The sequence below is a fragment of the Platalea leucorodia genome (genome assembly GCF_965183815.1).
Source record: "Platalea leucorodia genome assembly, chromosome: 7".
Lineage (NCBI taxonomy): Eukaryota > Metazoa > Chordata > Aves > Pelecaniformes > Threskiornithidae > Platalea > Platalea leucorodia.
This window is the reverse complement of record NC_138829.1, coordinates 18,996,325-19,015,302: the sequence shown is the minus strand read 5'-3', so window position 1 is coordinate 19,015,302 and position 18,978 is coordinate 18,996,325. Positions and strand designations below refer to the sequence as shown.

The 18,978-nt window shown below is 43.3% G+C and overlaps 1 protein-coding gene across 2 annotated transcripts in view; it reads right to left on the bottom strand.

Moving 5' to 3' along the window:
• Window positions 1-18,736, bottom strand: part of CCDC88C (coiled-coil domain containing 88C) — a 103,066-nt gene extending 84,330 nt beyond the window's left edge. The window contains exons 1-3 of one of the 2 annotated variants that reach the window (XM_082318784.1): window positions 18,274-18,736; window positions 18,056-18,156; window positions 9,532-9,640 (exon numbers count right to left, since the gene is read on the bottom strand). In XM_082318784.1, coding sequence (XP_082174910.1) covers window positions 9,532-9,640; window positions 18,056-18,156; window positions 18,274-18,333 — 270 coding nt within the window. In that variant the 5' untranslated portion in view covers window positions 18,334-18,736. The remainder of the gene's footprint in view (window positions 1-9,531; window positions 9,641-18,055; window positions 18,157-18,273) is intronic. The other variant, XM_082318785.1, reaches the window with a different exon arrangement.
• Between the last annotated feature and the right edge of the window lie 242 nt (window positions 18,737-18,978).

Sequence of the window (18,978 nt, the reverse complement as noted above, 5' to 3'; positions counted from 1 at the left end):
AAGTCTAAAAAAAAAACAAATTAAATAAACATCTAGAGACTTTTAATAATGCTAATTATGAAAGAGAACAGACAGTGACAGCTCCACAGGGGCCATTTCAGTCTGCTGAACAGATTTTTATTTAGGCACTTTTACTGGCCATATGAGGACCCAGCAGAATTTAAGCACTTAACTCCCCTTCAGCTCCATCTCTTAATCATAATGAGAAACAGGAGAGGCACCAGCTCACACACAGCTTATATTCAAACAGCCCTTCTAAACAGCTGTAAAAAAGTAATTCTGCTTACTTAAAGTACAGTGCATACACACATTAATTTGCTGCTTTATTTGCTGTTTAGAGTTTGCTTTTTTAAAATCCTTTCTTTTAAAAAACAACGTATTTGCAAATGGGAGATGTATGCATGCATCAGCAAGTGACAGCATTTCAATTTCTGTGCTTTCATTAGCAGGTGCCTTCCCTAATTTGTGCTGGCATAAAGTCCATACACCATGTAAAGTACGAAATACACCCTTTCCTGTGGTTTGTCTTCAGCAAAGAAACCAGCACGCTAAAACTTCCTCCTGTCACCAAGTCTGTTGCCTCCTCAGGTCCAGAGATGGGCTGGGAAGGGTAAATCCCATCATTCCTAACCAGGGTAGATGACTCCACGAACTCCACACCCATTTCTTAGCCCAAGAGCACCCACATTTGCCACAAGTAGGGGAGGTCAACTGGGCAGGTCTTTACAATGCAAACCACATTCTGTTTTCAGAAGTAAATACAACTCTGCATTTGGATACAATGCTCTATCCAAGATCTCCCACACATTTCTGAAACTGATAATCACACCTTCAAAAGGACAGATAAGCGCTGCTTTAAAAGAAATCTCAAATATCCATCTCAGATGAAAACACACTGTGGGAGTATTGCTTACTGTCATCCAAAAAAAAAAAAAAAGTGTACAAAAAGGTGAGAGTTCGTTACAGACCTTTGTAACAAAAGCTAATTACAAAGCTATTGGAGCAGAAAGCCTAGGCCAGCTGAGTTAGAGGCACAAAGAGACACCTTTGCTCACTCCACACCACGGGGTCACCAATGTCACTGCAACTGATGCGAACAAGCCTTGACACCAAACCTTAATCCAGAGTCAGAGTTGTGTAAGAGCAAGACTGTATCTAGTGTGCCACAATACAGCATGTGACAGTATCCTCAGCAAAAGCCACACTGGATTAAACAATGTTTTCACAGAAAAAACATGCAAATAAACTAAGAAAGTAAGTCACCTTCATTTGCTACCTGCCATTAAAAAGCAGAAATTATTTGCTTCGGGAACTGCTATGCAATTAGGGGGTTTGTTTTGCAATCATACTTTATATATTTGTGGAATTAATCTTCTTGTCTCTTTAAAGACTTTTTAACAAAAAGAACTAAGTGACATGGAATCCATTACAGAAACACAAGCAATAAAGCAACCTTTAACTTTCATTTAGTATTATCTTTTACCAAAAATAAATCTCAAAGCTATTTTCAGCTACAAGTGGCATGCAGGCTATTTTCTAACTTACCCAAAATTGGTAGGCTCTATGAAACTCAGTTCCCTCCTTCACAAAGTTTCAGCTGACAAAAATGGAACATTTGCCTGAAATCCAGGCAGCAGGACTGAACATGGCTGTCTGGTTAGACTGTCTGAACAGTGACTTATGCCTTAAACCTAATATCCAAAAATATCTATGTAGCAGAGGACTAAAATATGGAAATACACTGTGGTTTTAGCATTCGTAATCACAGCAACAGTCTAGGAGATTAACATTAGGCCTTGGCTTTCATTAAGAAAAGCCACACACACTCACATTACCCTTTTTTAAGCCATATAAATGACACAGTGGATGCATTCTGTAATTCAGACATCCCAGAATTGTTTTCAATTAACATGTCAGAGGTTAAGTAAATACTGCTGTGTGGGAACCAAACAGCTATTCCATACTGTAAAATTTTTACAGATCTCCTCCGTTTGCCTCTGTATTTTAGGACATTGCTCCTCTCTTTTCTTGGCTCAGTTTGTTCATTTGTCTGCACAGTGAATTCACACCCCTCTAGCTTATTAAGCAAAACAAAGACAAGACTACAGAGACACATGCCAGCCTATTCTGCCCTTTCCCATATTCTAGCTCCAGGAAATTACAGGCAAGAAAACAGTTTAAAAGCCAATCTATTCTATTCCATCTGTTTGAGGTCACCATTTCATTCTGTATTAAAATGCATGTGAAGCCTCAGGGGGAAAAAAATATATATGTTTAAACTCAGTCCTCCATTAAAGTTCCAGATATAACTCAACATATCAGCTGAAATGCATCCGAGAACGACAGCCAGTAATCTCAATCGGGTGTCCGACAGCATGCTACTAGCCACCTGAAATGGTAGCTCTCATGAACCTGGGAACACTTTTCAAACTGACCTCTACAGAAACTTATTTCAACTCTGGGGTAGAAATGTTTGTTTTGCCTAGTTCTTCTGGAAATGAGCAGGTCAATTCTCACTAAAAAAGCATCAGACAGGCTGGCCGATAGTGATGAGTTACCTGCCTCCACCTCTTTCTAACCGAAATGCTTGGTAACAAGACCTAAACAAAACGATCAAGATCTCTGTGATTCTTATGTTTGTTCCACTTGCAGCACAGTGATACCACTACTTCCAGGTGAAACACTACATCAGAGACTAACATCACTGGTTGAGCATTTCCCAGAATGGCTGGGCCAAGGCCAGTCATTCCCTTGCCCTGCACCCACCACTGCAATAATTGAATGTCTTCACAATACCAGTCTTACATGCAACCTTCATGTCTCGTGATCATGCTACTGCAGAACAGAAAACTCAAAACATTTTTGGCATTGCAGAACCAAGGAGGCCTCGTTAAGCTAAGTACCGCATAAATACATATAGACAGTCTGTGCCTGTAGCAAGTTTAAACTAACTAGAGAAGTCAAAGGAAGAATAAGCGTGGAAACAAATACAGAGCTAATAAGGTCCTACTCCAGGTTATGCCCGCGGCAGAATCTCCTGAGTTCTAGCCCACCGCCTTACTGAAACACAGAGCATCTCTAAAATAGTACCTCGGTACTAACTTATTTGTCATACTAACTTATTTATTGTAGACTTGTGAAAAAGAGAGAGGCTCAGTGGCTGCTCACCGTTGTTTCTTTGCACAGCTGTAACTTAAGGCCACGAGACCGTGCATGCTACCTTTGGTAGGTACAACAATACAATTGCCAATGCAGAAACAATTCAGGAAGCTGTATGCGTATAGCCTGCTCAACTGTAGAGAAGAGGGAGAGAACACACACTTAATAGCGCATGAGATCAGCAAAGCATTTGAATTAGAAAGAGCTTATCTGTTGAAGCTTCTGATACCTTGCTCTTGAGAAAGCTGACATTCTCAGTTAATCATCTTGGAATTTAAAGCTCAAGATGAGGAAAGGTTCCCCCCCTAAGCCAAGTTGCTAAATTAAGATTTCTATGGAGCAGATCTCAAAGGAAAGCAGTCACCCAGGCATATTGTAGTTTAACACATCAAATAGGCAAGGCTAGCAAAAAGAAGTTTAGTTTTATCTAATTCAGTAGGCCATTGTGGGTACAAACTCTCCCCCTCAGAACAGAGGAATGCTTTTTGACTTCAGAGTGCACGCATTTATGTACATTTCTAGCATTTTGGTGTTTATTTTGCTAAGGACTGGATTACTAGCCCACTAGAACTAGCCTGCCTAGTAGGGAAAGATTTCAACTCACAGAAGAGGACATCGCTACTTCCAGAACTTTATTTATAGTTTGAGTACAGTTGCCAGTTCATAACTTGTGCCCAAATCTGGAGCTCCAAGTTTGAATTCCTCTTTGCAGTCCAATCAAGAGCTCTAAACCTGACTCAACGCTTCAACTACAGAAGCAGGAGTTGTTTTATTGATCTGGAAGCTACTGGTATTGCAAGACCTTCACTGACCCACCAGGAAAAGCAGCTTTTGCCCCAGCCTGAAGACAAAACAGTCTCTTTTTTCTGGAGGTTAGAAACACAGCCCCAGCACCAAACCACTCATAGCAACAGCCAAACTCACAGGCAGCTAACTCCCTTTAACGTGCCTGATTAAAAACCCTGCTACTTTTACCTGGCTGCTCTATATTTGTGTAAAATAAGTACAAGGAGAAGGACAGAGGTCTGAAAAAACATTCCTTAGAAGTAAGGCATCCTTGCTTACCATTATCTCTGAGCCCAGCTAAGTGAGTTTAGGTGGGGAGGGTTGGATTTGTGGTGATACAGGCTTTAGAACTTCAGTGAATGGTTTCATCTTCACTCCCCCACACCCTCACTTTAATGGAAGTGCTAAGGGTTATGAGTTTCTTATTGAAGCTGCATGAGCCACACAGGCAGAACTGGTTTCAGAACTGTCTCTCAGTACGATATTTTTTTTTTTTTTTAAATGAAGAGATATTTCCAACCTATTTAGGAACATGAAGCAATCTGCTAGATATTTAGTGGCCACAACTTCAGGGAATACAGGCAACAAAAATACAGCCATGACCACATTGCAGCATTTCTTCCAACAGCATTTCTCATCCACATACTCCAGATGTGGCCATAATACCCATGCAGGAACTAGCCAAGGGATGATCACATTCCTTTTTTTTTTTTCCTTCTTCTCTCTATCAACCTCAAGTTTTTCATGTAAACGGTAAGATTTTTTGCTTGAGAGTGCAGAATATACTGTTGGAGGGATTACTGGCATTTTTGAAGGTTAGGAAACTAGCTGACATCAAAACAGATCCTTTCATAAATTGTATTTTTTTATAAACTGGTATCAAAGTGATTTTTAGTTCCTTAGAAAAATCCTAAACCCAAGGACTGACACGTGAGCAGCGGAAGTACAAAGCCACTTCAAGCTTCCCATACCAGCCTGCCTTAGGCCTCTTCCAAAACTCCATAGGTCTGAGCATGTTCTCCAAGTTCTCCAAGAACAGGGCAGCTGTTCTTACATGGACACTTCAAGTACCAGCACCTACAGGATTTAAATATTCTCTACAGCACAGCAAAGGGATAGGCCAACACCCCTCAAATTTTCTAGCTTTCTTCTTCCATCATCAGAAGTGACAGAACCAGCAACAATAATAGCTCTTGCACAGGTTGTTGCAGCTTAAGGTGTTTTTTGCTCCTTTCGTTGTTGTGCTTTTTTTTTCTGTAAATATCACCAACAAACTCCGCCAGAAACAGGGATAGTGCCACACCACTATGAAGACAGTTCCCACAGCTGGGATTAATCACCATTTGGAAAAGAAGCACAAGGCCCCAGGGAATTAAGGCCATAACAACTCAGCATCAGCAACAATCCGGAGTGCTTATTTCAGTGAAGCTGAATATCGTTCAGTCTTAACACTACTCACACCTGAACTATTTTCAAGCCAATTTAGTTGGACCAGTAGATAATCCCTAGTGGAGCTCACAATACAAGCATTTCGAAGTGAAGGCAGAGCTCAGGAACAGCAAGATAATTTCATCTGTGTTGCACCAGACTAGCCAGTGTCAGCTTAAGGACCAACATTCCCAACTATGTTATCAACACAAGGCAGCAGACAACAGCTGGAGGTCAACCTGTTCCATATGCACTGGTTAGCTGTAGTATGCAATAAAGACTTCACCCTTTGACCAGGATGTGCAACACCTCCACCAGTGAGAAGCAGATGAGCATCTCTTCTCCAGCACACTCAGTTCTCCCCTTTAATCAACATCCTCACTGCAGTTACAGACAGTAACCTGCAATTCTCTGTACTAAACTATTGCCTACAAAACCATATTGCATTCCAGTTTAAAGACAGCCAAGTGTCTGAATTCAGTCAGAGCAAGAAGAGACACATAAAACTCACACTATGAGCAATGAACACATTCTGCCGTGCTCAGCCCTTTTCCAAGATATGGCACCAATTCCAGAAGTTTTATGACCAGCCATTTCTCCAGTGCTGTAACAGCTATTAAATGCAATTAATGTCAGATTCTCTTGAACGCTCATGAAATCCCACAGCAAAATGAATCATCTGCCTGGTTTCAAAAGAGGGGCCTCCCAAGCCAATAACAAACCTGCAAAGGTGCAACTGCTCAGGGAGCAGGAAATGCAGAGATGTTGCCTGCTACCACCAGTAACAAATATTACATACCCCATAAAAAAAAAAAAAACAACCAACCAAAAAAAACCACAAAAGCCACCTTGTCCCTCATTTTAAGAGTCTTGATACTATGTTGTTCCTAGTAACCATCAGCAATCCACTTTTATGCAGCTGAAAGTTGCGAGCTGTTAATGAACAAAGTCAGTTAGCAAACTTCTAAAAATGAGAGGTTATTTGAACTGGGAAAAGGCTTCTTCATTGCATTTACCCCTCCCAAGTTATGCCTGCTGAAGCACAGATAGGAACTGACCTTTATGGCTCAAATCAAAGCCAAACTCCATCAATAACCTGGTTTGTTCATAGTCATTCCCAGCATAGACCCTTAGCCTAAGAGATCAGGAAAGCCCCGACACTGTGGAGAATACATAGATTCACACTTCTGGATTAGACCTGTCCTTGTTTTCTGAAGTAATATTATCTGTATTAGTAAGAATTTTGCTTTAACAAAGAGATTAGCTATACAAATATATGAGAAATCTGATATTAGATACAGATATACTAGACAATTATATGATCTGAAATGTCAACTAGCTTCTGAGTATCACAGTTAATTTTAGTAGCCACTTATGCCACCTTTCTTGGATACAGTTTACAGTCCCATGAATTCACATCATATTCTTGATCGCTCCTGCCCAGTGCAGAGAGGGGCAAGTTTTCTTTCGTGCCTACCAATGTCCTTCAATAAAGCATGAGGTGGCATTTTCTTCATTCTAGGAGACCTGGTCTACCAAATTCAGCAACTAAGCTGCAAACTTGACTTGGGTCCATTAAGTGAAAGGGAATGTAACTTCAAGGTCACCATTGTATTTTTAGAGCTTTTGTTTCTCTTGAGGAAGCAGCAAATTCGTGTTCCTATTGTTTGTCAGGAACTTTTCCCTCCCAGCCTGCAACCAAATTTGATCGTATGTTTTCAGTCAGTAAGACACTACCCTTATTTTAACTTAAGATAATGTATCAATACTACTTCATCAAACAATACCCACAACTTCAACCTATTTTAAGAAAATCCCTAACATTCAGGTGAGAAGAGGCCTAACAATATTTAATATATTCCACAGCATCCCTTTGGTTGCATGTTGAAAAAACTAGTAAAAGCTACTTAAACATGAGAAACCCTCCAAATATCTAACAGACATTAGTACAGACGCGACGTTATACTCTACATCAATCACACACAGAGCTCGGTTACAGCATAGATGGCCTTAACTCCTCCCAGACTGTGGAGAGTTGAAAGCTGCACACCACCACATGAAAGGGAATATCAGATTAGCATCGAGATCTTGGATTTGCCCTGAAGATGTGACTGTGACAAGGACAAGTAAGTTTCTTATATAATATTATCATCACAAAAAAATGTGATTTTATTTTAAACTTTGTTGTAATTACACATTTTCAGGACCAAATGCAAAGAATGATCAGCCCTCGTGACTGCTTTGTTTACATACAGTATATATAGTCTTCAGGCAGCAAGAGTCAGAGTACTTAATTTCTGGACTACAACAGGAACATCACTGTTATGCCTGCTACTGCAAGCCTCAACTACTGTTTCCCATTGAAAACTGCATCTTAACCTATTTTAGTTGTTGCTAGCTTTATTGGATTATGATTACACAGCTCAACAGCTAGGTCAATAAGACACCAAAGCAACGTATCACATGATTCTGAACCATTTTTCTTTTTTCCTGAATCTGATCTCTCTTCAGGTACTCTTAAAAAGAGGTCAGATTATCAGCTCCAAGACAAAGAATTCACATGAATAAAAAGCTTTAGAGATTCAACACCTAAAGGACCAGACTCTCAGACTGCAAATCTTGTGAAGGTGAGAAAAGAGGGAGAAAGACTAGTCCTGTTTCTGCCCTTAATCATGGTCCTTTTTCTTGTAGACTCCATATACATTTACATGGCTCAGTGGCTAACAGAGAAACAACAACAACAAAAAAAACCCCTTCAGCCTCTAGTTATGACCAAATGGAATTTCCCCTTAGAAATCACAAGTCTCAGGAATGACATCACATTGCATCAGCATCTCCTGTTCTCAACAACGGAGACATGGGTCAGCTGTTCAGAAATACACGATACCCTCCAACATCATCTCAAACCTGAGTTACACACTTCATTTTTCTAGCAGGCCACTGGAACTTGCACAGATGAGTCATCCACCCCACCTGACTTTTTCACAAGTCCCTCTCTCTTTTAGGCTTCCCTAAGCAAGTCCAGAAGCAGAGTAGTAGCAATAACATGGTATAGCAGTAGGCAAGCTCCAGAAGAGAATGGCATCAAAAGGCACAACTGTAGTTAAGCATTGCATCTCTTCTGTATTTTGAAGACAAAGCCAATGTGCAGTCTCTTCTATAGGTACAGAAGAGATGAAGCATCCAGGATGAGCACACTGACTTTAGCTGTTTTGTCCATTATATGATTGAGACGTACGCAGAGGAGCATTTTTAATAGTCCTTAGTGGTTTCAGCCTGGTTTATACTGCACAGCATTCAAATTTGGCAAAAGACGTGTAAAAGAAGCCAGTAGAACAGCTACCCCTCTCACTAAGGAGTCTAAATATACACAACACTGTGTATACAGAAATTCTATTTAGAGTAACTGAATTCACTCTTATGGCTTTCCAGCAGCATCCAATATGTATCTAAGTCCACAAAAGCGCTCAGCTGTCACCACCCTGGTTTTAGGGGAGGACTATTACAGCAGAGGAACACTGACGGTCAGTTCAAGGATGTCTCCTAAGAAGCGCACTATTTGTGAGAATTCACAGTCATTCCTGCACTTAAGTCTCTTAGAGGAGTTCACAACAAACAACTGCTTTAACACCTAAGAACAGGTACACAGCATAAAAAGTCTACCTTCAAGACAAGCACAAATTTACTTTTCCTAATTAACAGTATATCAATATGAGGTTTATATTCTAGCATTAAAGACATTTCTTCATAATGATTTATTTGCTGGCAGCCCCTTTAAGAGAAGGTTATTGTTTCAAACAAGTATTAATACCCCAAAACATTATTCCAATTTCAGCAAACCCCTTCACATAAACACCCCACAACCCCACCACAAAAGAGCCTTTTTACTACATCTATCTCCAAGTGCTATCACAGCCTTCAAGCACAATTTCTTCTTTAAAAAAGAGGGAGGCAGGGAAGCAGCCTCTGGCCATGAGGGATAGAGAAGGTAGCCGTATTATTGTTTCATAAGGAAAGCATGGCTGGAAGTACTTTTACACAAACACAATTTCCTCTCCATTTCCTGTAGCAAGCTTCTTTTTGAGCCACCAGCCCCTGCACTAGCTGAAACATTATAGCAATCACCACAGATCAATGAGCAGAGAGCAGAAATCTCACCTGATAGTAAGTCTTAATGTTTCTGACTAAGATGGTCAGGTTTTGAACCCTCAGATAGGTGTCATTATTTACATGCTTGTTGACGCGTTGGTTGGTTGGTCGAGGATCTCTATTAAAAGAGGAAAAAGAAAATAAAGTATTACTAGTTTACTCAGTGCTAAGACTTAGCATCTCAATAATGCACCATTAGGAAAACCCTTAAAAATTTACCCATTAAATGCGCTGACATAATTATACAGGATACATATACATTAATTAATTCATGATAGAGTAAGCTCATTACCTTTGCACCTATGTATAACTTGGAAATCCTCCTGCGCGCCACAAAGTAACCTACTTTAGGTTAACCCACACAGCAATCCAGAGCAGCTTCCCTCCTTATTTACATTTCCCCGAAGCAAAGAGCATATTTAGTTTGTGCACACTAGATCAAAGCAGTCTCTGATAATAAGAGGTTTATCTTATTCAAATAAAGAGAAGTCTAGAAAAGATTACCATGCCTTTCTTGGCTTTGGAGTTTTATGACAAGAGGAGGGTGTTAACGCTTGATCAATGATCACTGTGCAAACTGCAAAACCTACATGTATTATACACGGAAGCGAAGGGAAAAAGGAGCACTGCACTTTATTATAAACATGTCATCTAACTAGATCTCTCTCATATACCCACTGTGTCACAAGAAAACAGCTTTATGGGCTCTAATTCTACTAGGCTTCAAGATAATGAACAAAATATAAACATAAGCAGAGACATAAGCAAGACAGGAAAAAAAGTTGGTGGAGAGATTTTAGGGAAAGAAGCCTGAAGGTTTTGTTTGAATTTAAAGGAAGCAAATCAAAATTGCACCTGAAGCAATTTTATTTCTAAAATAAAAAAATAAAGCATAAGGAAAAAAGCTGCAGGTAATTTAACATGAACGTGCACCTTCAGATTCTCTGTGTACACCCTAACATGTTGCAAAAAAAGGAACCCGAAAACCTTTATCTGCCAATAGCATAGACCAAAGCTTTGCGTTTCCCCTCTAATAAAGACTCTTATCAGCAAACTCCCACACAATCCAAACACCTGCCTCCCAGAGCTCTGCTATGGCTGTTAATTAAGCCATTCACTGCTCTTCCAGGGCCAAATATTGAACTCAGGCGTTGACAAGGAAATAAGAGAGGAGCTGATCCAATATTTATTTTTAAAATATATCTGCCAAAGTTTACATAAGTATGTCAAAGAGCTTTTTCTTTTTATTATTTTTTTTAAACGCAAAACCATCCCAAAGCACCTCTCTAGTAAAAGCAGGGCTACATGTATAAATATGACAGAATACAAAGATATTCTAGAGATGAGAGAAAACTGCCTTGGCAGCAGATAACATCTGACACAGTATTTATTTACCAGGGTTCAAGCAAACTGAAGTACAGATGACCAAAACTGCCACCGATGTAAACTAGCAAGACCTCACACAGCCTTTACAGCAGCAAAGGGTTTTGCATGCTGATTGGCACTGTAATAATTTATGGAAAAAAAGAGAACAAAGAGAGGTAACTGTAACAAGCTTTTAAAGTAAAATCTGTAATAAGTATTCCATTTTACTGATGCTCAGATACAGGAGTGCAGAAGCCATACCCATGCACAGTTAGACAGCATGGGTCTTCAGCAACACAGCAAGTTGGAGAGTCTAAATGGCACCTGGACTTGAACTCAGAGAGTACCTTGCCTTCAGTACTCTCTAAGCAGATGCTGGATCCTGAAGGAGGCTGGATGCTTAGCCTTTTTAGGCAAGATCACACCAGCAAACTAGGAAGCTAAAAGGGAAGAAATGTACAGTAAAGAGAAGCTTGCCAAACAGAAGGGTCAGCCTACAGTTCTCATTTCCATGTGAAAGCTCATGTAGGCAACATGCTGCCATGCCACCGTCTGGCAGTGACACAGGTCTACTGCCAGGAAGAGAAAGCTTTGACTGCATAGCAGAGTAATATTCCACGACCCTTCCCAAAACTGCACAAAATGGGGCAAAAATCCACAAAATGCACCCACCAGCCACAGCAAAGGAGAGGCATTTTCTTCAACAGCTGTAGGCAGTGTAACTGCGGGACTTGGATGAGGTTTTCAAAAGCACGTAAGACACAGAAGAACTCCTCCTTCCAACATAAGACCTGCTCATCCTTTGGCACAGTGGAGCTAGTAGTCTGTTACAAAAACATACACATTGGCAGGACCAGGCCTTCAGAAGCAATTCTGGAGCTTTTATCCTATCATCTTCATTGAGGGTAACTGGTTGCCCCAAGAGCTCTTAATGCCATTGACCTTGGGGTCCTCTTAACCTGGAGCCAAGCTGCAGCACGCATTGTGTCGCTCTGGCAGTCCTGCCGCCTCCTCCTCACAGAGAAGGAAGTTAAAAGCTTTTCTGAAAACAGCATGTAGCTCAAAAAAAATGACTGTTTGGATTTCTGAATATGTTGTGTAACCAACTTCATCCAGCACCTCAGCTCACTTCTGAGAGGACCCTTTGCACAAGATGTGAAAGGCTAGCACAGCCTACGCTTCAAACTACCACAGGGCTTATTGTCTCCACAGGGAAAACTGAGCAATTCCTTCTCAACAAGCAATATTCCATTTCTTCTTCATTGGTTACCATACTTTTTCTTAATCCTGGATCAGATAAGCTCGAGTACCGACTACAGCTGCCCTAGCTCCACAGCCAAGAACCTGGAGGAGTCACAGAAAGTTGCTCTTGGAGGCAGTGGGAGGTTCCCAAAAAAAGACAAGATTTATTCTTTTCCATTTACCAGGTAAGCTCAGTTTCATCCAGTTGAACTGGCAAAACATCTCTTGACCTAATATGCATGGAGATGAACACGTAAAACAATCAAGGGTTCAAGGCATGTGTTTATTCGGAAAGAATATATTTGTTGCATTTTTCAAACATTTTCTGCGTCAGACCTCCTGCGCAGAATAACTGTGTCGCGTTATGCGAGGTCAGCAGGATCCCTCCTGCTGCTGCTGTCTCCTCCACGTCGCTCACCGAGACACCTCAGGGCACGTGGAAGGGGCGAGGTGGAGGAGCCAGGAGAGGCAGCAATCGGGCCTCCCGCCGCAGGAGCAGACCCAGGCCCCCCTGCCGCCTCCTCCCCAGAGGAGCCGAGAGCGGCCCAGAGGCGGGCAGGCCTGGCCGCAGGGGAACAGGGCGACACCAAGACCGAGCAGGCCTGAGGTGACCTGCGCTCAGGGAAGGAGCGAGCTGCCAGAAAACCTGCAGCCCCGCGCGCTTACTCATCTCAAGAGAAGTGAAAGAAAAAGGCTAAAAATCTAGAGAGATCGAGGTGCTCAAAACACAACCCAAACAGCCTGATCTACAGCAGGGAGAAGCAGGAAGGGGAAGCAGAGTCCTCAAGGAAAAAAAGCACCTGAGTAAAATTACACTCTGCACATTATAGCATCTGTTTGGTTGGTGAAACTTGTTTATGAAGAATTTTACACAAAGAAACTCTTTCCAAGGATCATACTGAAAATGAAAAAGAGATTTTTTGCAACACTAACCAGGTATCCCAAATTCCTGTCTGAATGTATTGGAAAAATCCCTGAACACAACCTCAATGAGAGGCTTTTTCAGTCCTTTGATGTTTGGCCTTTCTCTTACACACAAATATAATGAAAACTACAATTCTCTTTTTTTAAAAACCACCTGCTCCTCAAGATCAAAAGTCACCTAAATAAGACTGAGGTGGCATGACTGAGGAAGGTACTTCGCAAAGCAGTAAAACACACCCAAGCCAAATAAACAGAAGGAAAGTCTCAAACCTCACTATAGACCCAAACATTTTAAAGTCCTCTGGTCTGTATACCTTCATGACTTTTACAGAGCACAGAGGAAAGGAAGGGCCAGGAGACAGAGGCCAAGTGACGAGTTCAGCAGGCATGGGGCTGGCAGCACAAGTGCTTGAAGATGCAACTCCTTAAGCCACCAATTAATAAAACAAAAGTAACAAAAAAAAAATTTCATTTTTAGAATTCAAAATTACAATTCCATTTGAGCAATTTCTGACAAGTAACTTTGATGAGTAAGGGGGAAGCCCACAAGCTGAGCCCAAGGGTTATGAGATGCCAGAAGGAACTGGCTGTGCTCAGCGTGCCCGGCATCCCATGGCGCTTCGCGCTGCAGGTAACTCGCTAACTGAAAATACACCACTCTTGGACCAGTCTAACTCTCCTACCATCCAACTTCTTCCTCTATCATCAAGTGGGATGACACCACTAAGGCTGGCAGGGTTTCTAAATTGCCTGGAAAATGGTAGAAAAAAATGCACCTCTGAATGAGATTTTAAATTAAACGGATGCATATCTTTAACCTTCCGGTATTCATCCCATTTTCTACAAACCACAAGAAGTAGGCACTGACAACATGGCTGTTCCTGTCACATGGTCTAAATTAGAGAAGACAGATTGACAGTACCACAAACCACGACAACTGCGATTGAAATGGAAAAAACTATTATCGTGCATTTTTATTATGCGGTTTTAATACAAGTAGTTTTATCAGCTGTATTCCTAATACACATTCCTGTTTGCTAAATGTTTTAACAGAAAAGCCTACTATAAATTAGAAGAATTAGAACAAGTCCATAGAAAAACACTTATGTGCTTATGTGCCTGCATGTGTAAACGCCCACACCATTTCCCAAATAAAACTTTCTGTAAGAAGTTAAACAGGTCAAATATTTGCTTATGCTTGTAGGTATTATACCACAGCTGCAACTGTTAACACTGAAGGCAGCCTGTGCAGTGCCGCCATGTGCTAGTTTCATACCAGGAAGTGACACACAACCACCTGAAAAGTTCTTTAAAATTTGTCTGCAGAGAAGCTCATTAACCCGATACACATAAATCCACCAGAAACACTGAAGCTCAGGACACGACAGTTCCACTTTGAAGATTAACAAACACTTCTGCATGCAGAGTATTCAGCCAGTACTGCAAGCCTGCAAAAATCAACGCGTCCAACGTGCATGATCAGCTTGGGGTATACGCTTGGACAGGGCACAGGAAAAGGAAACCACTCATTTACAGCAAAATGACTTGAAAAAACATTTGTCTTGTTTTAAAATGTAAGTGGGGAAACCAAACGCTGCTGTCTGTTTCTTCCTATTAGATTTAGCTTGTTAAGCAGCTAGGCACCACTATTGAGAACTAAGCAATCCCCAACTCTCTTCTTTTAAAAGGGTCTTGCTTTGTTAGGGATCACCAGCAGGCAAAGGGATTGCCAGCAAAGCCCAACAGCTCGTTACCTACTGACCATGTTGTGGCCAGAATCTGCCTGTGCCCAGGCCAGTTCCCTTCCTCCGCCCGTGCGCCGTGGCTACATCTGGTGTGCCTGAGCAAACTACAGTTTATTCAAGGCTAGCATTCCTGGGGCAGTTCATTTCTGAAGAAGACAGAGCGAAAGCACAGCCCCATTTTCACCTCCTGTCACGCAGTCAGCAGGGACCTGGCAGGCAGGAAAAGCAATAGATGTCATGTATCTCTCTGGTGACACAGCTGCCTTGCTGATATGAACCCACCACCTAAAAAAAACGTTGACACCACAACATCAAGCTGTTGGGATCTTCTCCACCCACTCTAAGTTGCCAGACAGCATTTGGGCAAAATCCAACTTATTACAACAGAAACTAGAGACTGACTGAACTCGTACAGCCCACTCATGCCTCAAACAGCTAAAGCCTTACTTTCACCCAGCAATCTCCACTCAACAGGTATTGGCCATGGATTAAACTTAAAATCTGCTTAGCTGCAGGACAAAAATGTTCTATTTTTAATAATGAAATTCCCAAGAATTTGGCTTTTGAAATCTTCATGGAAAGAAACGTGTTTATGTGCAGCAAAGTACTGCATCACACCTGGTGTTTAGATGTAAGCTCATGCGCCTCTGTTATTTGTGTTCCAGTAAGCAGACAAGCAGGACATTTAACCTAAAAAAACTAAAAGTGAAATATCACACGAGTGAGGAGACAGCTATTCACTTAAGGAGCCCAGCTCTTTCACTCTGCTACCCCCTCCTCTCTGCATGTGTGTGCATGCATGCATCTGTGCTTTCAGGCAATCAACACTATCACAGCACGGCGCATCAAATTCTAGCAGATTTATCAAAGGCCTTCATTAATACAATTTCAGCAGGAAGAAATCTCAAGCCAAGCACTAAGAGTCATCTTCAGGGACCAGGACTTGAAAAACTGATGAGCAAGCATTTCAAAAAACACATTTATTTTTCTATTCCGAAAGCTTTGTGGGGCAGAAACACGCCTTGCAAGGCTTTCCTGATTTACAGGCAAGCAGTAATTGCATTGCAATTTCTAAAGGCGAAGTCAGGAAAAAGCGAAGATCATAGTCAGCACCTCTCCTGAGCGCCTTGCTGGGTTGGGATACATAAATACAACCACAATCCTTCCTAAGTTAAACAGTCTTGGTCTCTCGGTAGAAAGCTCTTGGTTTCAAGCTCCTTAGACACCATGAGAAGCACTGCCAAAGCTGCCTAACAAGGGGAAAACAAGCCCTGATTGTGTATAATGGGACAGTTTCCTACTCCGCACTGCTTGTGCTTCCCCCATTTAGACTTTCTTTGACACTGCTGGCAGAGATGTTTTTTTGGAAAACACAAACTTATTTTCCTGACTGCTTAAGGCAAGTAAACATGCCAGGACATTTCTCACAAACGCATGATATCTGACAAAATGCCAACTAGTGTCACTGCACTCAGTCAGCCTATATGCTCATCTTCCTTATTTCAGTGAGATCTTATTGGTCACTCCCTGACCCCAGAGCACTGTTAAGTTGCTCCATAGACTTTAACAATTTTACATCTCCTTAGACATATTTCAGTGGCCAGCTACAAAACAATTCAAGTTTGCATACACCACGCGATAAAGCACTTCTAAAATACATCACTCAAGAATGCCACAGTCATTCAAAAGCCACATAACTTCAGCCTATTTAATAACAAAATTCAAGAGCGACTAAGTATTAAGTTTTCTTGTTTTGAAATAATAAGATTCTTTCACATATTAGGTAACAGTGGTAGTTCAGTTAGTTGAACCTGCAGCAGACTCAACTTCCGCTGTTCCTTGATAGTTTGGTTGGTCACCTCCATGCCAAACACAACGGTCATAAATCAAAATCTAATTTCCCAGATCTTGGAAAAGTACAAGTCCAGATCTGAACACTCATACTCAAGGCTCTAATTTGCAGAAAGTTCTCTTTTTAAAGTGTAATTACTCATTGAGAAATGCTGAAAATTACGTCTTCTCTTTACATCAGGTTTCCATCCCAGCTAACATTTTACAGCACTATTTTGTTATCCCCAAGCGGGCCAACCGATCTGGATGCTGTTACGAATCATGAATCTTCACCAGCTTCACTATCTAGGTTCCAGTTCACAATTTCCACTGTTAGTAACGTAACATCAAACAGGAAGAAAATTTGATTACCTTTTCAGATGGAGCAGCCAGGTACTAGAAGATAGCAAAACTTGCCAACTTGAGTGGGTGGGGCAGGGGTTGTCAGACTTTTTTTTTTTTTTTTTTTTTAAGTTACTTCTCAGGAATTTCATTTAAAGATTCTAATACGAATTCTTCATTTAAGTGCTTGGACTTGACTTAACATTGCAAATCACTGGTCGAGCTTCAATTGATTTTATTCACTTAAAAGAGTGCCATGCCAAAATTGAGTGATTTCCAAAGTCTCCTCCCCTGAAAGTCAAATACTTCTCCCTACAAACTCTTAATCAGACATGTTTCAGAGTATTTAAAAGCAAATACAGAGATGATAGAAAACAGTCAGGATCTGCATGCAGCAGACCAGCAACAGGAAAGGATGTGGTTAAAAAATGTACCAGTTCTATCGAGAATTCGCTTCAAAGTTACGGTATTTTCAGTGTTTGCCCTTTTAACTTATTTAAAAGATATATCGCTGCCCAAAAGATAACTTGCCCAAAAAATAAATCATTAAAGTTTTCTTTCTGCCAAATTATGTATTTAATATCAAAGTTTACACGAGAACGTAGAGAACTTCAGATGAAATCTTCCCAGGAAAGCTTCATATCATAAAGTACTTTCATTTTCTTATTTGTACTACCACATACCTTCCCCTAAAGCGTATATGAACAACTAAGAAAATGTAACTGCTTGGGGGGGGGGGGGGGAAGCAAAAAACCACATATCCCCCCAAAACCCTAGAAAAACGTTAAAGAAGATTTCATAGAACTGGACGAGTTTGGTCTTTTTCCCGCCTTGTTTTTGTTATGTTCAAATAGCAACCAAAAGGAAAAAAGCGCAAACCCGGCGCTTTCGCCCTGCACCCAGCCCCTCCAGCCTTCGACCAGAGCCGCGCGGGCAGCCGAGGCGAGGGCAGCCGAGGCGGCGGCGCCCCCCGCAGCCCCGGTGCCCCCCGCAGCCCCGGCGCCCCCCGCGGGAGCGGGGCCGAAGGTGCTGGGCCCCGCCGCCCCCGGCCCCGCCGCCCATCCCTCCCCCGGGCGCCCACTCACATCTGCAGCATGATTTTGTTCAGGACGACGCCGTCCACCAGCTCCATGTAGACGCCGAGGTTGTCCTCGTCCCCGCTGCCCAGGGCCCCGAAGGTTTTCACCTGCCGGGAGGAAGCAGAGCGGGGTTGGGGGGTGGCGGGAGGGCCCGGCCGCCCCCCGCGCCCGGGGCCGCCCCGCCGGCAGCCTCCCCGCTCCCCGCCGCCCCTCGCTGCGCTCACCCAGGTCACCAAGGGGCTCTGCAGGAAGAGCTCCAGGAGCTCCGAGACGGTCACGTCCATGTCGCCGGGGCCCGGCTGGCGGCGGCGGCAGGCTGCGGGAGCGGGGCCGGCTCACTCGGGAGACAAAGGCGCGGAGCCCATGGCCCGCCGCCCCGCTGCCCGCCGGGCGCTGCCTACAGGGGAAACAATGCGCGGCTCATCGCTCCCCCGCCCCCGCGCCGGGGGGAGACGCGGGGCCGCTCGCCGCCGCCGCGGTCCCTCCTCCCGGCAGCAACAGGCCGGTCTGCCCCCGCCGAGATCACGCCGCAGCCGCCCGGCCCCCGCCGGCAGGAGAGAGCCGCACCGGGAGAGGGGGGCGAGGGCAGGCGGCCGCCCGCGGCGAACTCCCCCGAGGCCGGGATCAGAGGCGCGAAGCTCCGCGGGGCGGCCCCGGGAGGCGGCGCAGCCCCTCAGCCCCGCTCCGGCCGCCGCCGCAACGCTACCTGCGGCGGGGCGCGCCCTTGCCCCGGCAATTAGAGCCGGGCCGCGGCAGGCAGCGCCGTGACGAGCACGGCCCGCCGCGAATGAGAGGCGCGGAGAGGGCCGGCGCCGGCCAATGGGCGGCGCCCCTGGGCGGCCGCGGGCGGGACGCGGTGCGAAGCCGGGGCGAGCGGCCGGCGGTTGCCCTGGCGCGCGCCGCCCGTCCCGTCCCGTCCTCGCGCGCCT